The sequence below is a fragment of the Cervus canadensis genome, chromosome 24, assembly GCF_019320065.1.
Source record: "Cervus canadensis isolate Bull #8, Minnesota chromosome 24, ASM1932006v1, whole genome shotgun sequence".
Lineage (NCBI taxonomy): Eukaryota > Metazoa > Chordata > Mammalia > Artiodactyla > Cervidae > Cervus > Cervus canadensis.
In genome coordinates, this window is record NC_057409.1 from 39789968 (window position 1) to 39808948 (window position 18981).

General features: G+C 38.3%; 1 protein-coding gene across 8 annotated transcripts in view; it reads left to right on the forward strand.

Annotated features, from left to right (window-relative positions):
• Positions 1-18981, forward strand: part of INO80D (INO80 complex subunit D) — a 67023-nt gene that overhangs the window by 28375 nt on the left and 19667 nt on the right. For all 8 annotated transcript variants that reach the window (XM_043444727.1, XM_043444731.1, XM_043444733.1 and 5 more), the window contains 4 exons: positions 1739-1847; positions 11335-11559; positions 15497-15606; positions 17773-17906. In XM_043444727.1, coding sequence (XP_043300662.1) covers positions 1739-1847; positions 11335-11559; positions 15497-15606; positions 17773-17906 — 578 coding nt within the window. The remainder of the gene's footprint in view (positions 1-1738; positions 1848-11334; positions 11560-15496; positions 15607-17772; positions 17907-18981) is intronic.

The window sequence follows — 18981 nt, forward strand, 5'->3', positions numbered from 1 at the left end:
ACATTATTTTGACTTTTACAGAAACTTAAAAAATAACAGTTCATGTTCTAATTTTTAAAGGTGCCTTGAGTGTCACTTTGTGTTTGAAAGATCTCACCTTTCAACATCCTGAAGCTGATAATGTGATCACTTTTTTTTTTAATTTACCCTTTAACAAATTGTTATTTTAGTTAGAGAGTGTAACTTTTTAAGATGACCTGATAGTTTGAATAGTCATCTTGGAAATAGGTTTAGAGTTTCTTTATGCTGGTGGCAGTGTTCCTTAATTTTAAACATTTATAATTTGCATTTCAATTAACCTTTTCTTAATTTCTTAGTTTGGCACATGTGAACTAGTGGCTTAGACGATAAAGAATCTGCCTGCAATGCAGGAGACCCGCTTTGGTCCCTGGGTGGGGAAGATCCCCTGGAGAAGGGAATGGCTACCCATTCCAGTGTTCTTAGCTGGAGAATTCCATGGACAGAGGTACCTGATAGGCTACAGTCCATGGGGTTGCAAAGAGTCAGACATGACTAAGCAATTATATTGGACACTTAACTCATTTAAATTATGGAAGAAATCTGTGAGATCCTTTATAACTAATTGTGAGTAATAAAGACTGTCTCTGATTTTTGAGGGTCTCAAGAAGGAAGACATAGAACACTAGTCATCAGGGTGTCTAATTAAAGTTTTATAGTGGTTTTGAATATGTTAAGTAGTCTACACACTGTTGTATTTTAGGCTATGCAAGATCAGTATTTATCAAGACCTCTTCAAGATACAAAACTTTTAAAAAGGCAAAACCTTTGTGTTGAAAGCTAGTAATTATCCAGTCATTAAAAATAATGCATTTAACAAAATGAATAAGCATTATTCATACTCTATTTCTCTGCTTTTCCTTCTAACCTTGTTTTCAAAATGGAACTCAGAATGTGACAGCTTTTGTTTAACTAAAAGAAACCCCAGTGACATTAGAAATAGAACGTTGCTATCCTGCCCCTGAGGGCAGGAGGAGAATGGGACGACAGAGGATGAGATGGTTGGATGGCATCACTGACTCAGTGGACATGCATTTGAACAAACTGGGAGACAGTGAAGGACAGGGAAGCCTGGCGTGCTGCAGTCCATGGGCTTGCAAAGAGCTGGACACGACTGACCGACTGCACAACAGTCCTGCCCTTCCCTCTTCCCCTGGGGAGCAAAAGACTGAACATGTTCCTGCCTTGTGGATGGAGTCCTTTCCTCCAGAGATGTTGTTGGGAGAGGGGGATGCACTGTGCCTGCCTTTTAACAATTTATTCTAGGGCCCTTCTTTGTTGAGGTATAGCATGAGTCCAGTGGTACCTTTTGACTTTTCCTTGCCTGAACATACATTAGGCTTCTTTCCCCGTTGTCTTGAATATCTCGTATGTTTTTCTGATATTATTTTAGTGTATATTTTTTGATACTTAAGAAATTCTACCCTTTATTTTTTTCTGACTTGAACTCTCTGTTGTTTCCTCTCCCTTTGTGAAGCATCCTATAGAAGTTCATCTGCGCCTTTTTGTTACAGTGTCATCGTTTTAAATTTGAGTGCATGTTACACATTCATTATTAATATCTTTGCTAGAAACAGGGATGAAACTCATCAGGAGGCGTTTATTCACACTATGGTAGTGTTTGCTACAGGTGTTAGGTTATGTGTTTCAGGTAGCTTTTCATCTAAATTTTAAATAAACATGAATTTTTTCTAACTTGCCACATCCTCCCCTGTCCTAGGGTTGGACTGGTCTGAAGAGAGTGGAGAAGAACTTGAGGACTCAGAGCAGGCCTCACCATACCAGGTGGCCTGGTCCATCCGAGAGACCCTCAGATACGAAAGACACACGTGAGTCCTCCTCTTCCTTTTTATCCTTCAATTTCCACTGTAGTAAATGGGTTCTTCCTGTATATGCTGATTTTTAAAATGTTACTGGATGTAGTTTTATTGTAATGGAGGTAAAAATAGATTCCACTTGAGAGGAGATGTACTATGTTATTTGAGGAGAGTGCTGTTTATGTTTCCTTGGTAAATTTGTTTCAGTATCTTTTTCAGTTATGACTGAAGGAACCCATTGTAATAGATTTTAGAACTGAAGGGGCCCTGAGAGTTCATTGGATCCCATTTCCTCATTTTATAGAAGAGGAAATCAAGGCCTCGACAGGTGAAGGAACTTGCCAGTGTCCCTGGCCTACTTGGAGTCCCCCTGTCTGATTTCTCCGTGTTTTTTTCTTTGGCCCTGTCCACACAGTAGCTGGGAATAGTTCTTTTTACTTCACCTCCATCTTATGCAAGATTGATCCTTTCTTTAATATTTCTAATGTGCTGAATACTTCTAATGTGTTAAAGTAGTTTCCAAAATAGTCTCATTAGAGGTTCTTGGTACCTGCCTTATCAGAAAGCTGTAGGTTAATGCACAGCCCCTTCAGGTGGTAGTAAGAAGGCTAGTTCTCTTTCAGAGGGCTGCCTCAGCATCGTGGGGCTATGCGCTGGGTGCAGTGTGAGAGGACTGAGATAGATCCTTTTCTGTGAGGCCAAAAGGTAAATTACAGACTCAGCTAATTTTTTTTTTTTTTTAAGTTCTGTTGAATAGATGTTCAACAAGATAAAGGGGAGACTATCTGTCCCAGGCCAGCTCCTAGAATTGCAAAGTATCCTTGCATGGATATACATTCTAGGGTCTGGTTTCTGATAGGCGTACAATGTGATTTGTTAGTATATCCAGAGATGATTAGGCTTAAGAAACTCATTCACTAGAGACTGATGTATAAGCCAAAATGCCAGTTTATAGTCAGAAATACAATCATTAAGTGGTACAAATGTTCACTAAGCAAAACTATACGGGAGGCAAGTTATAGCCAGAAGCTTATTTGGACGTGGAGTTAGAGCAGGAAAGTTAGCTATATTTATTAATGGATGTTGTCCTTAACCTTTAATAGCCTAATGCTTCCGTTTCCACTCTTGGAATTTATATCCCATATAGTTGTCCCTGTCTCTCCTGTCTCCGAGTTAGTATTGGAAAATGCTATATGTTTTTTTCTCTCTGAGGTTCTGTTTTATATGTCATTCAAGACTATTTCCTTATCATTAGCATTTCTTGCTTTCAGACGGAAGTGCAACTGAGCGTAAGCTTTCTTTCCAAGTTATGGATAATATCAAACATGTTTCCTAAGGTTGATATTCATATCAGCTTAGCTTGACTTGGGATATTTTTTTTTCCCCATTTATTTTTATTAGTTGGAGGCTAATTACTTTACAATATTGTAGTGGGTTTTGTCATACATTGACATGAATCAGCCATGGATTTACATGTATTCCCCATTCCAATCCCCCCTCCCACCTCCCTCTCCACCCGATTCCTCTGGGTCTTCCCAGTGCACCAGGCCCGAGCACTTGTCTCATGCATCCAGCCTGGGCTGGTGATCTGTTTCACCCTAGATAATATACATGTTTCGATGCTGTTCTCTCGAAACATCCCACCCTCGCCTTCTCCCACAGAGTCCAAAATTCTGTTCTGTACATCTGTGTCTCTCTTTCTGTTTTGCTTGACTTGGGATATGTTGAGTTAATTTGACAAATTGCTCTAAATGAGGTAACACAAGTAAATGCTCAGCATAATACCTGATTCATGAAAAATGACTGGTAAATGGTAGCCAAGAATCCTATTTTAATTCTGCAGATGACCTGAACATTAGTATTGACAGTATTTGCCTTTGATCGGGAACAGTTTATATTCCATTTCTTCCTTAATTGCAGAGTTCTCAGAATTTGTGTTAGACTTGTGACCAACGGTCATCGTCTTTATCTCTGTAGCATTTTACTTTCTTGGCCAGTTTTGCTAACTTGCTTCTTCCTTGACTCACCGTGATACTCTGCTTTCCTGGCCCTTCTTTCCCTGCAGTGTGTGTTTCTCCTTTTTATAAGCAGTTGTCTTTAGTTCTTGCCCAGCTGTCCCGTTAGTCTTTTCCTCTTCATTCGTTTGCTCACTCACTCAGCATCTTCGTTGACCTCGTATTATGCTTCAGGCGGTGTTCCGCTTCAGGCGCAGGGCACTGCGTTCTTCCCCTCGGGTGAAACTGGGGTTGCGTGGGTTTATCATCCCGCCTCTGCCTGCAGCTGCACGTCCTCACCCCCGCTGCGCTGCCTCCGGAGCTCCGTCCTGTACTGTAGATGACCTGGAGAACGGCTTCGTCCAGCTTCTAGTTGCGCTCCACTGTAACAGCAAATGGAGAGCTCCAGGAAGCTGGTCCTGCCCAGCCTGTCCATTATCTCTTCAAGAAATTTTTGCCATGTGAGATTTCTCAAAAGGTTTTGCCATTTAAAATCCCTCAACGCGTTCATTGTGTTTTGGGAAGAAAAATGGACAGTGGTTTGATCACCACATTCCCCTCTGAAGAACCTTTTCAAGAACTTTCTTCCTAAACTAAAATGGTACTTACAGAAATTTGGGGAGAAAGTTTGGCCTTGTTTTGGCAAAGGTTCCTTGGTTGCTTAGTTTAGTTGTAGATGCATATGCCAAAGCGGAGCGCTCAGGATTTTACTGAGGTCTCTCAGTAGCAGAAGTAAGTTGGTATCTTAAATGTAATATTAAGGAACAGTAATTACTGCCAGGAACTACTTACCTTTTCACATTCCTAATGATGTCTTCAATAGAATAAAGTTCTTACTTTTAATGAGGACAATTTATTAGTGTTTCTTTTTTTTTCTTTCTGGTTAGTTTGTGACTCACTTGAGAAATCATTGCTTATGCCAGGATTATGAAGCTATTTTCTCATAATATCTTTTAAAAGATTTATTGTTTTACTGGCAGTCTTTGTGGAATTTATTTTTGTATATATTATATGTGATGTGAAGGACCAAGGATCATTTTTTTTTCCAATATGACTTTTCTATTTAAGCAACACTATTGAACACTTGCTTTCCATTGCATTGGAACCCTTGACATATGTGTGTTTGTCCATTTGTGCATTTTCTAATCTCTTCCATTGGCCTGTTTGTCCTTATGCCAGTACCTTAAAGTTTTAATTAAAATAGCTTCATAATAGATTTTAATCTTTTTAAAGAAAGCATTTCGTTTCATTGCTTTTTCTTCCTTTTTAATTTCTTATTTTTTGTTTCATTGCTTTCTTTTCTTTTTTATTTGGCTCCACCATGCGGCATCTTCCCTGATCAGGGATTGAACCGCTGCCTCCTGCGCTGGGGTGTGGAGTCTTAACCACTGGACCGTCAGGAAAGTCCTATTTTGTTGCTTTCTGTTCTTTATTGTTTTTTTCTGTTTGGCTTTAATTTTTTAAATTTTTTAAGATAATAGCTTAAGTCATGTAAATCTGAGATATTTCTGGCATAGATGCTTGGTGCTGTTCATTTTCCTCTAAACACTGGTTTTAGCTGCATCCTACAAATTTTGGTATGGCATGTTTTCATTTTTATTAAATTCAAAATACTTTCTAATACCCTCCCCACCTCCTTTTTTTTTTTTTTTAAATCGCCATGCAGCCTGTGGGATCTTAGTTCCCTGATCAGGGGTTGAATCCAGGCCCTTGGCAGTAAGATCTAGAAGTCCTAACCACTGGACCACCAGGGAATTCTAATAACCCTTTTGATGTCTTGTTTGATCTATGGGTTATTTAGAAGTGATATATAGTTTACACATATTTGGAGATGTATCAGGAATTGGTTTCTCATTTAATTGTACTGGGATCAGAGATCACATTTAGATTACAGCGTTCTGTAAATGTCAGGTCAACTTGGTTAATAGTGTTGAGGTTTTCTCTGATTTTCTTTCTTTTCATCTTTGGTGATTTCCTTTCATTTTGTTCTATCAATTACTGAGAATGGGATGTTGAAATCTCTATTTGACCTTTTTTTTTTTTTTTAGGAAGATTACATATCTTCTTTATTTTTAAATTATCCTTAATATTACTACATTTGCCAATATGTTTATACATGCTTGAATGTGAAAGACGGGGTTAGGCAAAGTAGCTGAAGCGCAGGACTGCCAGCTCCTGAGTAAGACTGTTGGTATCATTGTTCGAAAAGTTTCTATTGCGGTCTTTTTTCTACCATGAGAGACTAAGCAGAATCCTTTTTTATTATTCAATTTACTTAAACTAAAAAACAAATAAAATGCCCTAAAACATAGCTCACCCATTTTTCCTCCCATATACCTCTGTCTCTGGCATCCACCAATCAAATCTTTAGTGAAAGATCCCACGTACAAGGAGAGATCATATGGCGTTTATTTCTCTGACTTATTTTATTGAGCATAATGCCCTTGATGTCCCTCCATGTTGTCACGAATGACAGAATTTTTATTTTTGTGGCTGAATAATATTCTATTATGTACATCTGCTGCAGTTTCCTTATCCATTCATCCGTGTGTAGACACTTAGGTTGCTCCCACATCTTGGCTATTGTGAGGAATGATGTAGTGAACCTGGGGATGCTGATATCTCTTTGAGACAGTGATTTCATTTCCATCGATTATATGTCCCCAGAGGTGAGACTGCTGGGTCTTACGTATGGTAATTCTGTTCTATTTTTCATTTTTTGAAGACTGTTTAGACTGTTTCCCAAGTGTCTGCTCCAGTTTACATTCCCACCAACAGTGTACAAGGGTTCTTTTTTCTCTATAGCCTCACCAAGCCTTGTTATTTCTTTTTGATAGTAGGTATTCCAACAGGTTGGAGGTGACATCTAACTGTAGTTTTTATTTTTGTTTTGTTTCATTTCTTGGCTGCGCCCTGCAGCATGTGGGATCTTAATTCCCCAACCAGGGATCAAACCCATGCCTCCTGTATTGGGAGCATGGAATGTTAACCACTGGACCACCAGGGAAGCCCTCTAATTCTTTAAACATTTTGTAGAATTCACCAGTGAATCCATCTGGTCCTGAATTTTTTCTTTGTGGAAAGTTTTTGCTCTTTTGTTGTTTGAATAAATTAATGTGAATTTTATTTGTAAAATTTCTTGTTGCTCTGAGATTACAGACAAGCCTAAAGTCTTAGGAAATCATGTTCAGAATTTCACTGCTCTGTACGTGCATGGGGCTATTAGTAGCATCTTAATATTTCACACATATTATTTCTCTTAACCGTGGGAGAGAGAGGAGCCAGCTATGTCTCTCATTTCACCAGTGAGAAAATTTAAAGAAGTAAGGAAACTTAACACTCACTGAGGAATGCTGTGGGTGCAAGCTCTCGTCACTGCTGGTTAACGATAGGAACTGGCCTTTCTCGTCCTAGTTGGGTAATCTTCCTCAGAACTAGATCTGAAGAATGGACTTGCATGCTCCGTCCTGTCGGACTCTTTGCAACCCCGTGGACGACAGCCTCCCAGGCTCCTCTGTCCAAGGGATAATCCTGGCAAAAAGAGTGGAGTGGGTTGCCATTTCCTACTGTAGGGGATCTTCCTCCAACCCAGGGATCGAATCCAAGTCTTCTGCGTTGGCAGGTGGATTCTTTATCACTGAGCCGCCTGGGGAGCCCCTGGAAGTATCACTCTCAAGCCGTCTTAGAGTGGAGGGCACCCTGAAGACTTTCCAGTTTAGGACCACACTAAGGGTGGTCTGTGGACCTGTGGTAGTCTGCAAACTGCCAGTTACTGGGCCACAGCAAGATAAATACGAAAGTTATGAATAAACTCTGAAAACTTCTATCACGACCTAACATGCCTCTACATCCAGGTGCAGCTTCCCATGGTTAACTTGAGAACCACTCATTCAGTCCGTTTTCTCTGCGGTGATAGTCTTTTTAAATAACAGTGTTGGCATTTGATTATTCACCGTACCTTTATTTTCCCTTTAAGACTTACTGTTTCTCTCCTCTTTCTATTATGACACTTCCATTCTCTTAGTTATGCAGATTCAAAGTCATTATTGGCTTTCTTATCCTTCATACTCAGCCACCGAATTCTTTTGTGATAATGACCCTTATGGGTCTTGCTCTTTCTATTATCTCTGTGGCCTTTTACTTTTAGTTACTCCCAGTTGTTAGCTGTTGATTTTGAAATCTGTATCTCTTCCCTAAATGTGCTCAAGTTTATAATTTCCAACGGTTTTTCTACCACTCCCATTGATGGCTCCTCTGCATTTTAAATTATGTAGGTCTAAAATGGAATTTGGGCTTCTCAGGTGGCTCAGTGGTAAAGAACCCTCCTGCCAATGCAGGAGATGCAGGAGATGGGGGTTCACTCCCAGATTCGGGAGGATCCCCTGGAGGAGGAAATGGCAACACACTCTATTATTGCATGTGTACTAAGTCACTTCAGTCGTGTCTGACTCTTTGCGATCCTATGAACTATATATAGCCCACCAGGCTCCTCTGTCCATGGGATTCTCCAGGCAAGAATACTGGAGAATCTTGTTGGTTGCCACGCCCTCCTCCAAGGGATCTCCCCAACGCAGGGATCGAACCTGAGTCTCTTACGTCTCCTGCATTGGCAGGAGGATTCTGTACCGTTAACTCTGGGAAGCCCTCCAGTAATCTTGCCATGGACAGAGGAGCCTGGTGGGCTGTAGTCTGTGGGGCTGCAAAGAGACGGACTTGACTGTGCATGTATGCATGCAATATGGAATTAATTTCCTAATTTTTATGGAATTTATTTCCCAAATTTTCTCTCGCTGCTGTTTCCTGGTCTTTGCCAGTGGAACTGCTGGGTGATAATTGTTCCTTCCTTCTTCCCTGCCCAGCTGACAAATCTTTATTACATGCAGATGACCTCTCATGTTCTCCAGTCCTGCTGCTGCCATCTTGGTATGGGGTCTTTGTTATTTCTTACCTGGAATTTTTTGTTTGTTTGTTTGTTTATTGGCTGTGCTGAGTCTTTGTTGCTGCTAGGGCTTTTTTCTCATAGCGGTGAGCAGGCACTGGTCCTCTGCACTGGCTTCTCTTCTTGTAGGTTCTCGTGTGCAGGTTCAGTAATTGTGGTATGTTTGCTTAGTAGTTGCAGTTCATGGGCTCTGAAGCACAGGCTCAATAGTTGTGGTGCACAAGCTTAGTTGCTTGGAGGCAGGTGGGATCTTCCTGGACCAGGGATCACATCCATGTCCCCTGCATTAGCAGGCGGATTCTTTACCACTGAGCCACCAGGGAAGCCCTTACATGGAGTTTTGTAATAACTTCTTCATTACTCTTATCTTCTCTCTCTTTCTCCCGTTTATATCCGCCCATGTGTGATCGTTCTCATGCACAGCTCCGTTATTGTTACCTGTATTCTTAATAATCTACAGGGTCCTTCATTGCCTATAGAATCAAGGTTAAGTTCTTTAATGTAGCCTTTATGTTTGGCCTTACCCGTCAGTACTCTGCATACCCCACTCCTTAGCCCACCTAAGCTCTTCAGTCCTTGCTGTTCCCCATCCTGTCCATCTCTGTATCTTGGCTTATTGCTTTATCCTTCTGAGATCCCTTTCTTTTCTCATCTTCAGATTCCACCTTTTCTTCAAGGTTCCATTCTGTTGTCATTTACTCTACAAAGCCTTTCAGCCAGGAGTCTTTTCAGTAGACGTTAGAAGCATTTTATCTGCACCTCTCCTATGTTACTTGTTGTTCTCTATCTCATATTAAACCTACTAACAGCATTTCCTGGCCCTGCCAGAACTCTCAAATGGAGACCTGCTATGAGACTTAGGGAGCAATTAAAAGATTCCTGCGTCCTAACCCATGGAAGTTCTGGGTCAGTAGATCTAGGGTGGGTTTCCCAGGTGGCTCTAGTGATAAAGAACCCGCCTGCCAGTGCAGGAGACGTAAGAGACATGGGCTTAATCCTTGGGTCCAGAAATCCCCTGGAGGAGGGCATAGCAACCCACTCCAGTATTCTTGCCCGGAGAACCCCATGGATGGAGAGAGGAGCCTGGCAGGTTACAGTCCATAGGGATGCAGAGAATTGGACATGACTGAAATGACTTAGCACACATGCACGCGTATCTAGGGTGGGTCTTGGGAAATTGAAATTTTAAATAGCTCCTAGCTTTTCACAAAGCATGACAGACATAGAGCAAATGTTGAATGTCAAAGAGAGGGAAACATAGAAGTGAGATCCTTCAGTTGGTATATCTGTAGTAAAAACTGTGCTGAAGAAAACGTGACTTAGGACATATACTAAACAGAAGTTTACAGAGTAGCTGGTTATAAGCTATTCTGAAGGAAAGAGGGGTGATACCACTCAAGAAAAGAAGAGAAACTGAGCAGGATTTACCACAAGTTAGTAAGATACTATAGATCGTTTGGAGTGTCACACGTGTATTGCTTATGTTATGATATAAGAGCAGGAAGGTAATATATAATATAAGACAGTTGGTTTTCCAGTCTTATGTGCATTATTCCTAATGGTTTAAAAAAAAAAATGAGGTCACATTTGTTCCCTAGGAAGATGACTTTGTTAGCTTCCCTGGTGGTAGACATTGCTAACTAACTACCATACTGTTTCTCTTTGAGCCTGATGTACTCTCAGCATCCTTTTCAACATAGTCTTCCAGCCAGGGCCACCTGTCAGTCAGTATTAGCATAAAGACAAAAAGTGCTCAGTCGCTCGGTTGGGTCTGACTCTTTGCAACCCCATGGACTCTAGCCCACCAGACTCCTCTGTCCATGGGATTTTCCAGGCAAGAATACAAGAATATCCCCTGGAATATCCTCCAGGGGATATTCCTGACCCAGGGATCGAACCCACATCACTGGCGTCTCTTGCATTTGCAAGCGGATTCTTTACCACTGCACCACCTAGGGAACCCAAAGACAGAAAAGCCTCTGTAATTCCCTAGGATGTGAAATGTTGTTTAGGATATTTCCATAGTTTGAACAAATGCTGTAGAATGATTGTGATCCCTGCAATCAAAATTCTTTTAGTGCTTAGCAAAAGAAGGTGGTTAAAAACCAGTGCATCTGAAAGGGCAACTCTTAGATGTATTCACTGCTCCATTTCTGGTACGACCTATCTTTTATGAAATTATGCTGAGTGTTTCATCATAACCTTCATGTCATTTATTCAGACTTTTTAGTAAATAGAGGTAAAGAAATTATTTTCTTCCTGCAGATACCTCTTCACTTAAAATTGAGAAGACACTGATGCATGAAATGTCCTAATTATGACAGACTAAGAAGTTTAAGCCTCTTAGAGCATTGGATTGTCTCTACTGCCCACTTAGTGTTAAAACACTGTACTTGTTTTCAGCTGCTCTGCTGAAATTCTCTTCCTCTCGTTTCATCGCGTGTGTTCATGAGCCACCAGTTTCGGCCCTGTACATCCTGCCCCCTTTCCTCAACCTGCTTTTCCCTTTTCTAAAATGCACCTCCCATGTAATCAAGTTTTCTGCTTCTCTCCCTGCACTTTCTAGGTCGGATGATGATGACACGGAGAGTAGGAGCTCCAGGGTGACCCAACTTTGCACTTACTTTCAGCAGAAATATAAGCACCTCTGCCGCCTGGAGCGGGCAGACTCTCGTCAAAAGAAATGCCGGCACACATTCAGGAAGGCCTTGCTGCAGGCGGCCAGTAGAGAACCAGAGTGTACTGGCCAGCTGATCCAGGAACTGCAGAGCGCTACATGCAGTCGAGCCAGGTCAGAGCTCCGCACAGCCGCCTGTTTCTAAGAACTCACCTTGTCTGTTTTCTCTAGTTTTTGAGAGGATGGTCAGGACACAGAGAGTGGTGGACATATTATCCCGAAGTACTTAAGCACTGTATTTTGGTTTTGTTGCTCAAAGCTCTTACAGCGATGGCAAAATAATCCTGCCACCAGCTGAATGTAAAAAAAAAAAAAAGTATTACTAGAATTTTGCTGGAGTTCGATTAGAATTTATTTAGTAGAGAATTTGAGAATGCTACCTGTCTTTAAAAAAATACAATGCTTAAAAAATTTCTTGTTAAGTAATTTCTTGTAAAAGCGATAGTTTTTTTTTAACCACCAAAATGGTATTTTATGTTTTTGACTTATATAAGCATTTTCTTATATAAGCATTTCCATTATATTTTCTGGTAATATATACATTATCCCAAATATCATATTCAGAATGTTTAATTACTTTGGATTTCTTTGGGGGAAAAAATCCCTTCTGTTTATAATGAAGATATTTGCTTATTGTGAAAGTTTGAAAAATATGGAAAATAGCAGAATATCGCCATAATATCACCATTCACAAGACAGAATGAGCACTATGAATATTTTTATTCTGTTTCCTTCTAGTATTTTTCTGTGTGTGTGTGTGTGTGTGTGTGTGTGTGTGTGTGTGCAAATAAACATTATATATGTAAAACATTTTGGGGTTTATATACCTAAATATTACCAGTATTATCTCAAGATGATGGGATTATTGATAAAGTTTAAAAAAACATGTAGTTTGTATATTTTAATTTTTCAAGGATGATCATAAGTCATTTGACGGAAAAAGGGTTTAAAACAAGCCAAAAACTAAAAATTAACCTTTGCTTTGTAGCTGTTGGTACATTGATATATTGATACATTGATATATATTGATATATGTATATTGATATATTCCTTACATAACTATACTGTAATATTTGAAATTTCATTTTCATTTTGTGTATTTTGATTTTCATTATATTTGCTTTAACAAAGTAACCTATTTTCCAGTAGAGTATCTCAAAAAATAATATGCCCTTAAGAATTTTCTGCTTCTTGGCATATTTGGAGTAGCTTGGAACTATGTGTGTATATCTGATATACCTCCATAGTGACTGCAGCCTGCAGTTTTTCCTCTCACTTTTAGGACTCTCAATCTCCTGTCATGGAGGTGGTGTCTGTACTAGAAGGTATTTAGGGCTTAACTTAGTTCTTCCGTGGTCAGAGACTTGTCTTTCTCAGAGAAACATTCCCAGAGTCCGCTGACTATGTTTGGTCTCCTGATACATACGCTTTTGTGCTCTGTACTCTGCTTCATTGTAGAATTTTATGCTTATATTAATGTCTCTCTGTCATACTAGACAGTAGTTTCTATGAGGGCAGGGACAATGTATATTTTGTTTTTAATCTCCAGTGTTGATGAATGAATGAATAGAATTGAACAAGTGAGGGTCTGTTTTCTATTTGTTGAAAGAACTCACTCATTTTGATGTAAGTTTTAAAGATATCTAACATTTATATGATATAATGCTAAAGTGTATAATGTCAGTAGAAATTTTAATTTTGTCCAGCATGAAGCAATCTAGATGTAGCTCATTGTATATATTGGGTCTCATATATTGTTACAGATCTGTCAAAGATGTGACATATAAAGAGACTATACTGTGAGTTTGGGACAGTTTGCTATCTGTATGGAAACTGTACTTGCCTATGATTTTTTTTTTATTATGCCTATGATTTTTAACTGGCAGAGTCGACCCCCTCTTATCATCTCCCAAACCACCTTTAGTGATGTTTTTCAGAAAATTTCATGATAACCAAGTGTTACAAGACAGACACCAAGATGAACTCAATTACAGATCTCAAATTTATGTGATATCATTTGCTTATGTCCACCATGATTAATAAAATGTTTTATTGCTCACTGCATTGCTGATAATCATATGCCAGTGTGCCATAATCATTCGTTGGTGATTAGTTCCTTACTCCTTTACCTATAAGGTCTGCAAAAATCAACTCAGTTGACTAACTTCTTCTGTATTTAATATTTTTGTTATCAGAGGCCTAGTTCCACAGAAAACCTTTAAAAAGTTGCTGTTAAATATTTTAGAAATTGAAGCTATAATGGCTACCTTCCAATATGTATTCTTAAAATATGGTTTAGATATAAACTAAACAACATTAAAATATTCTTTTATCTAGTAACTTTGTAATTTATGGGTGAGCATGTAGAATAAACCATTGAAATAGCTTAAAATTTATAAACTTGAGTCTCAATGTCTTATAGCCCACAATTCTGCGGAGAGATAGTGTTGTATGGAATCTTCTTTTTTAACAGGGGATCCAGTAGAGCATACAAACTGGAAGCCCACAGTAAATATTTTCATATTAACAGCATCAAAACCTTTGTTTTGTTGGGATTATTCTCCATGGGGATATTGAAATCCTGACTGGGTTTATTTTAAGAGATAGATTGGTGAGTTAGAACATAATGATGATTCTAAAATTGAAGCCAATGGTTTACTTTGAAGTTTAGGATAAAGTAAGTGAGGGCTGTGTTGTAACACTAGGCCTGGCAGATGGTTGAGTAAATTACTAAAGAGTTCAATGAAATTTATCCATTCAAATTAGAGAGCTACCTTCTATTTAAATCTAGACCAAGAGAAATTGGGCTTACCTGCCAAAATAGTAAAGCCTCAATTTTTGGAAATTGTGAGCTTAATGACCTCCTTCCTCACTCGTGATCCTGACAAACCTAGCAAAACTCTTAATGAAAGCAGCTTCTAAGGCAGCACCTTTTTGCATTCACTATTTATATGGAAGTTACAATTGTAATAGAAATATTATATGTGACTTAGATTCTTTATGACCTTTTCTAATTAATATAAATCATCTCACTTAAATCCTTAGAAGGATACTAGAAACAATCCAAAAGATTTTTCAGTTTTTGATGCTAGACTTGTGACTCAGGGCACCAAGTAGATTCTTTTTCCACACTCAGGCACGTGTAAAGGCCTGATAGTTTATGGCATTTGATAAAGTTACATAGATAGCATAGTTTTTACACTTCCAAGAATTAAAATTTTTAAAAAAATTTAATGTTTGTATAAAACTATGGAAGGATTACAAACTAATAAAATGAATACATATTAATTAATAGAGCAAGTGGAAGCTGGCAAATTGAGAGGGGTGGTAAGGAGATTCTTCATTGCTTAGCTCTCTGTTCTGCATCCCATTCCTCATGTATTAGGTTCATTATTTTGCAGATGTATTGTTTAGAAGCTTTCTGAGGCCAAAATCTAACAATGATGATGTTGATAATAGTGGTGACTGACAACCATTGATTCTTTACTATGTACTGTACTCTATACTGTATGTGGTGTTTGAGATGTGTTGTGTCTTTTGATGCTTGCCTGTCAGCTAGAGGACTCTTATCTCCACTCCACAGGTGAGGAAGTTGAGACTTAAGCGAGGCTAAGTAACTTGCCCAAGATCACAGAGCTAGTAAGAGGTAGAGCCGAAATTCAAAACCAGATCTGTCTGATCTAGTCTGATGGTCTTCATCACTATTTTCTACTGCTTCTTTGTGAAGTAAAAGAAACCGAAATATCACTTAAAAAAAAGCCAAACAAAACCCCAAAATAGATAGACATAGCTGAGGCTAAATTATAATGTAATTATTTGTTTTGTCAGTTGGGGAAATATTAGAACTGGTCATTGTTATTCATACTTGCATAGTAATTATTGTCAGTTGGGGAAATATTAGAACTGGTCATTGTTATTCATACTTGCATATTAATTAATGAATCTAGGTAGTTAAAAGTGTGAATGTTATAAAGTAGTAACATTATTTGAATAATTGCCCTAGATTCTTAAAGCATTTTAAAAAATTCTTATTATGTTTTTTATTCCTTAGCCTAAGTCGGACCACATTGAAGGAGATGGAAGCTGCAGCATGCAGTGGGACCGTGAAGGGTGAACAGTGCACCAACAAAGCCCTTCCATTCACCAGACATTGTTTCCAACGTATCCTCCTAACTAATTGAGTGTGCATTGAAAAGTACTGACTCGTTGGGGTGATACATTTCATTCTTAGGCCAAGTGAATGATATTTGAAATCATAGCAATTTAGTATTTAAAATAGTTTTTATATTACTTCTGATATTCTTGGTGTTTACTCAAAGTTTCTTGCATTTGTTTTGCTCAAAAACTGAATAGCTTTTTCTTTTTTTGCTCAAAAATTGAATAGCTTTTTTGCTTCAGTTCAGTTCAGTTCAGTTCAGTCGCTCAGTCGTGTCCAGCTCTTTGCAACCCCATGAACCGCAGCAAGCCAGGCCTTCCTGTTCATCACCAGCTCCCGGAGCTTACCCAAACTCATGTCCATTGAGTCAGTGATGCCATCTAACCATCTCATCCTCTGTCGTCCCCTTCTCTTCCTGCCTTCAATCTTTCCCAACATCAGGGTCTTTTCAGATGAGTCAGCTCTTTGCATCAGGTGGCCAAAATATTGGAGTTTCAGCTTCAACATCAGTCCTTCCAGTGAACACCTAGGACTGATCGCCTTTAGGATGGACTGGTTGGATCTGCTTGCAGTCCAAGGGACTCTCAAGAGTCTTCTCCAACACCACAGTTCAAAAGCTTCAATTCTTCGGCGCTCAGCTTTCTTTATAGGCCAACTCTCACATCCATACATGACTACTGGAAAAACCATAGCCTTGACTAGACGGATCTTTGTTGACAAAGTAATGTCTCTGCTTTTTAATAAGCTGTCTAGCTTTGTCATAACTTTCCTTCCAAGGAGTAAGCGTCTTTTAATTTCATTGCTGCAATCACCATCTGCAGTGATTTTTGGAACCCAAAATAATAGTCAGCCATTGTTTCCACTGTTTCCCCATCTATTTGCCATGAAGTGATGGGACTGGATGCCATGATCTTAGTTTTTCTGCTTATGTCATTATAATTCTGTATTCAACAATTATATCAAAATGAGGAAAATGGACAGCAAGTAGTAGGTTCTTCCAGTGGCTATCATTTAAATAAAATTTTTTAAAAATAGGATTCTGGTCCTTCCAGTAGTTCTAGGTAGTTTGTAAGAGATAACCATGACACCCATTGACAGGAAAATCAAATCCCATTATTCAAAAACCGTCTTTAGTCCTCCAAGAAAGTTATACAGTTTTACAGATTTTTTTTTTTTTTTTACTATGGGATCAATTTCCTATTTTTATTGAGTACATTGCTGATCTGAAATGTATGATAGATAACAAACATCACCAACTAGGAAAGAAGATATCATAAGACAGAATATATATGAGGAAAACCTATGTTAAGGAACTTCAGAGTGATTATGAACTCTTATTACCTTCACTTCTATTAAACATTTAAAGTTGAGTAGCATTTAAAAAAATATAGTAGCAACTACTTTTCTTTACTATCTTTCTGATTTTTTTCCTTCCTTTCTCTTCTTGGTAGTGTATTTTCACAGCTTTTTCAGCAACAGTGTCTATGCAGTAAAGGCTTTTTTCCTGTATGCTTAATTGTAAAAGCATAAAGGAATAAATGAAAGATATTCCCTTAATAGATATAAAGTAAATCTGTGGAAATGTAGTTACTGGCTAAAAGTATCAGTGCTTAAAAATGATGATGACAAACCTGATGTTCGACTTTTAATAGTACAGTTTTAATTTAAAAGTAATTTTTCATAAGTTAGAAGTTTGAGTTTGGTATTGGAGATGTAAAATGAAAAATTCAAATAGGGATAGATGAGTTTTTTGGTAATTATATCTTTAACTGTTTATTCTTGATTAGTATCTCAGGCAGAAATTTTCCTTAAAAGAAAGTTTTATTGTTGTTGTTTAAACCATCATAGCGGAACTTTTAGGAGTTGGTGTGTTAGGAAGGAAATGACCCTGCTTCTCTAAATAACAGAAATCAGAATGGCCATAAGGGAGACTCATGTTAGGAGCTCATTAACAAAATAGACTCCTTTAGAAGTATCTTCTGATAATTGAAGATGATAAATTCAACTGTTACCATTTTCTATAATAGTAATTGGGTTGGTTCTTTAGCTTTTGTAGAATACAAAATTTATGATAACTAAGCACAAGTAACTGAAAAAAAATAAATTTTATATAGAAATTGAAAAATTAAATTGTTTCAGTGTATTTTATTCTTAACTTAAAAATACCCCAGATATCCTCTTAAACCGCTCTCAGCAACTCTTCTCAAGTTGCACGGCCAAGTTCGCAGATGGACAGCAGTGTTCTGTGCCCGTTTTTGACATTACACACCAGACACCTCTGTGTGAAGAACATGCCAAAAAAATGGTAAGTTCAGATTTTGTTTTCTGCAATAGAGGCTTTCAAAGTTTTTTTTTTATATTTGTATTTGAAAAATTTTATTGAAATATATTTGACCTATGATGATGTGTTGGTTTTTTTTTCTCTAAAGTGACTCAATTATACATGTATATACATTCTTTTTCGTATTCTTTTCCATGATGGTTTGCCACGAGATATTGAATATAGTTCTCTATGCTATACAATAGGACCTTGTTGTTTATCCATCCTATATGTGATAGTCAGAGGCTTTAAATGGTTTGATAGCTATCCATAGTAGGAAATGTTTTGTGACTTGGTACAAGCTACGTGTGTATATGTATCACTGAAACAAGTTTTGTGAAGCTCTTTTAGTACCTCACATTTGGTAGTCTATTTCACTAAAAAAAAATGTTGATAATAAGCTATTGATGAATTTTATACCCTCATTACAAAAAAAAACTAGAAAATATTTAGTTACTTAGATATGGTCATTTTGCTTATTATCTATACCTAGTCTATACTTCTTCTTAAGATACATTTTCTTATACTTAGGCAGATTTTCCAAGATCTTTCTTTGCCTCATTTCTCTAGGTTTTTGCTTTACTTGTATATAACTCTGTGAATGTCTTGCTTATCTGGTGAAATTTCAGCCAAAAGCCAAACCCCATTATAATTCCATTGAATTTAATTATTGCTTTAGTTAGTGCTGGTAGCATAAGCCCTAATTAATGCAGAATAATTGAGAGGAGAGACAATTCTGAATCAGTGAGCTGTCTGAATTATATAATCACTTAAGATAAAGGCAGTTCCCCATGCGACCACTCCTGAGTCCTGCTGTTTGCAAAGTGCTAGGCACCTGTGTGCTGAAAAACTGAGTGAGACGCTCTTACTGCTGTGAGCGTATTTCAGTCTGCCGGGCTGCGTCAGGGTCGCCCAGTGGCCACTGGACAGGACCTGTTGTAAGACCGTGGTCCTGGCATGGCCACTAGCTAAGTGAATATCGAGGGTTTTTTAGATCTCATGCTTCTTAGACCTCAGTTGCCATGTATTAGGTTTACTGGCTGCTGCTTCTTGAACGTCT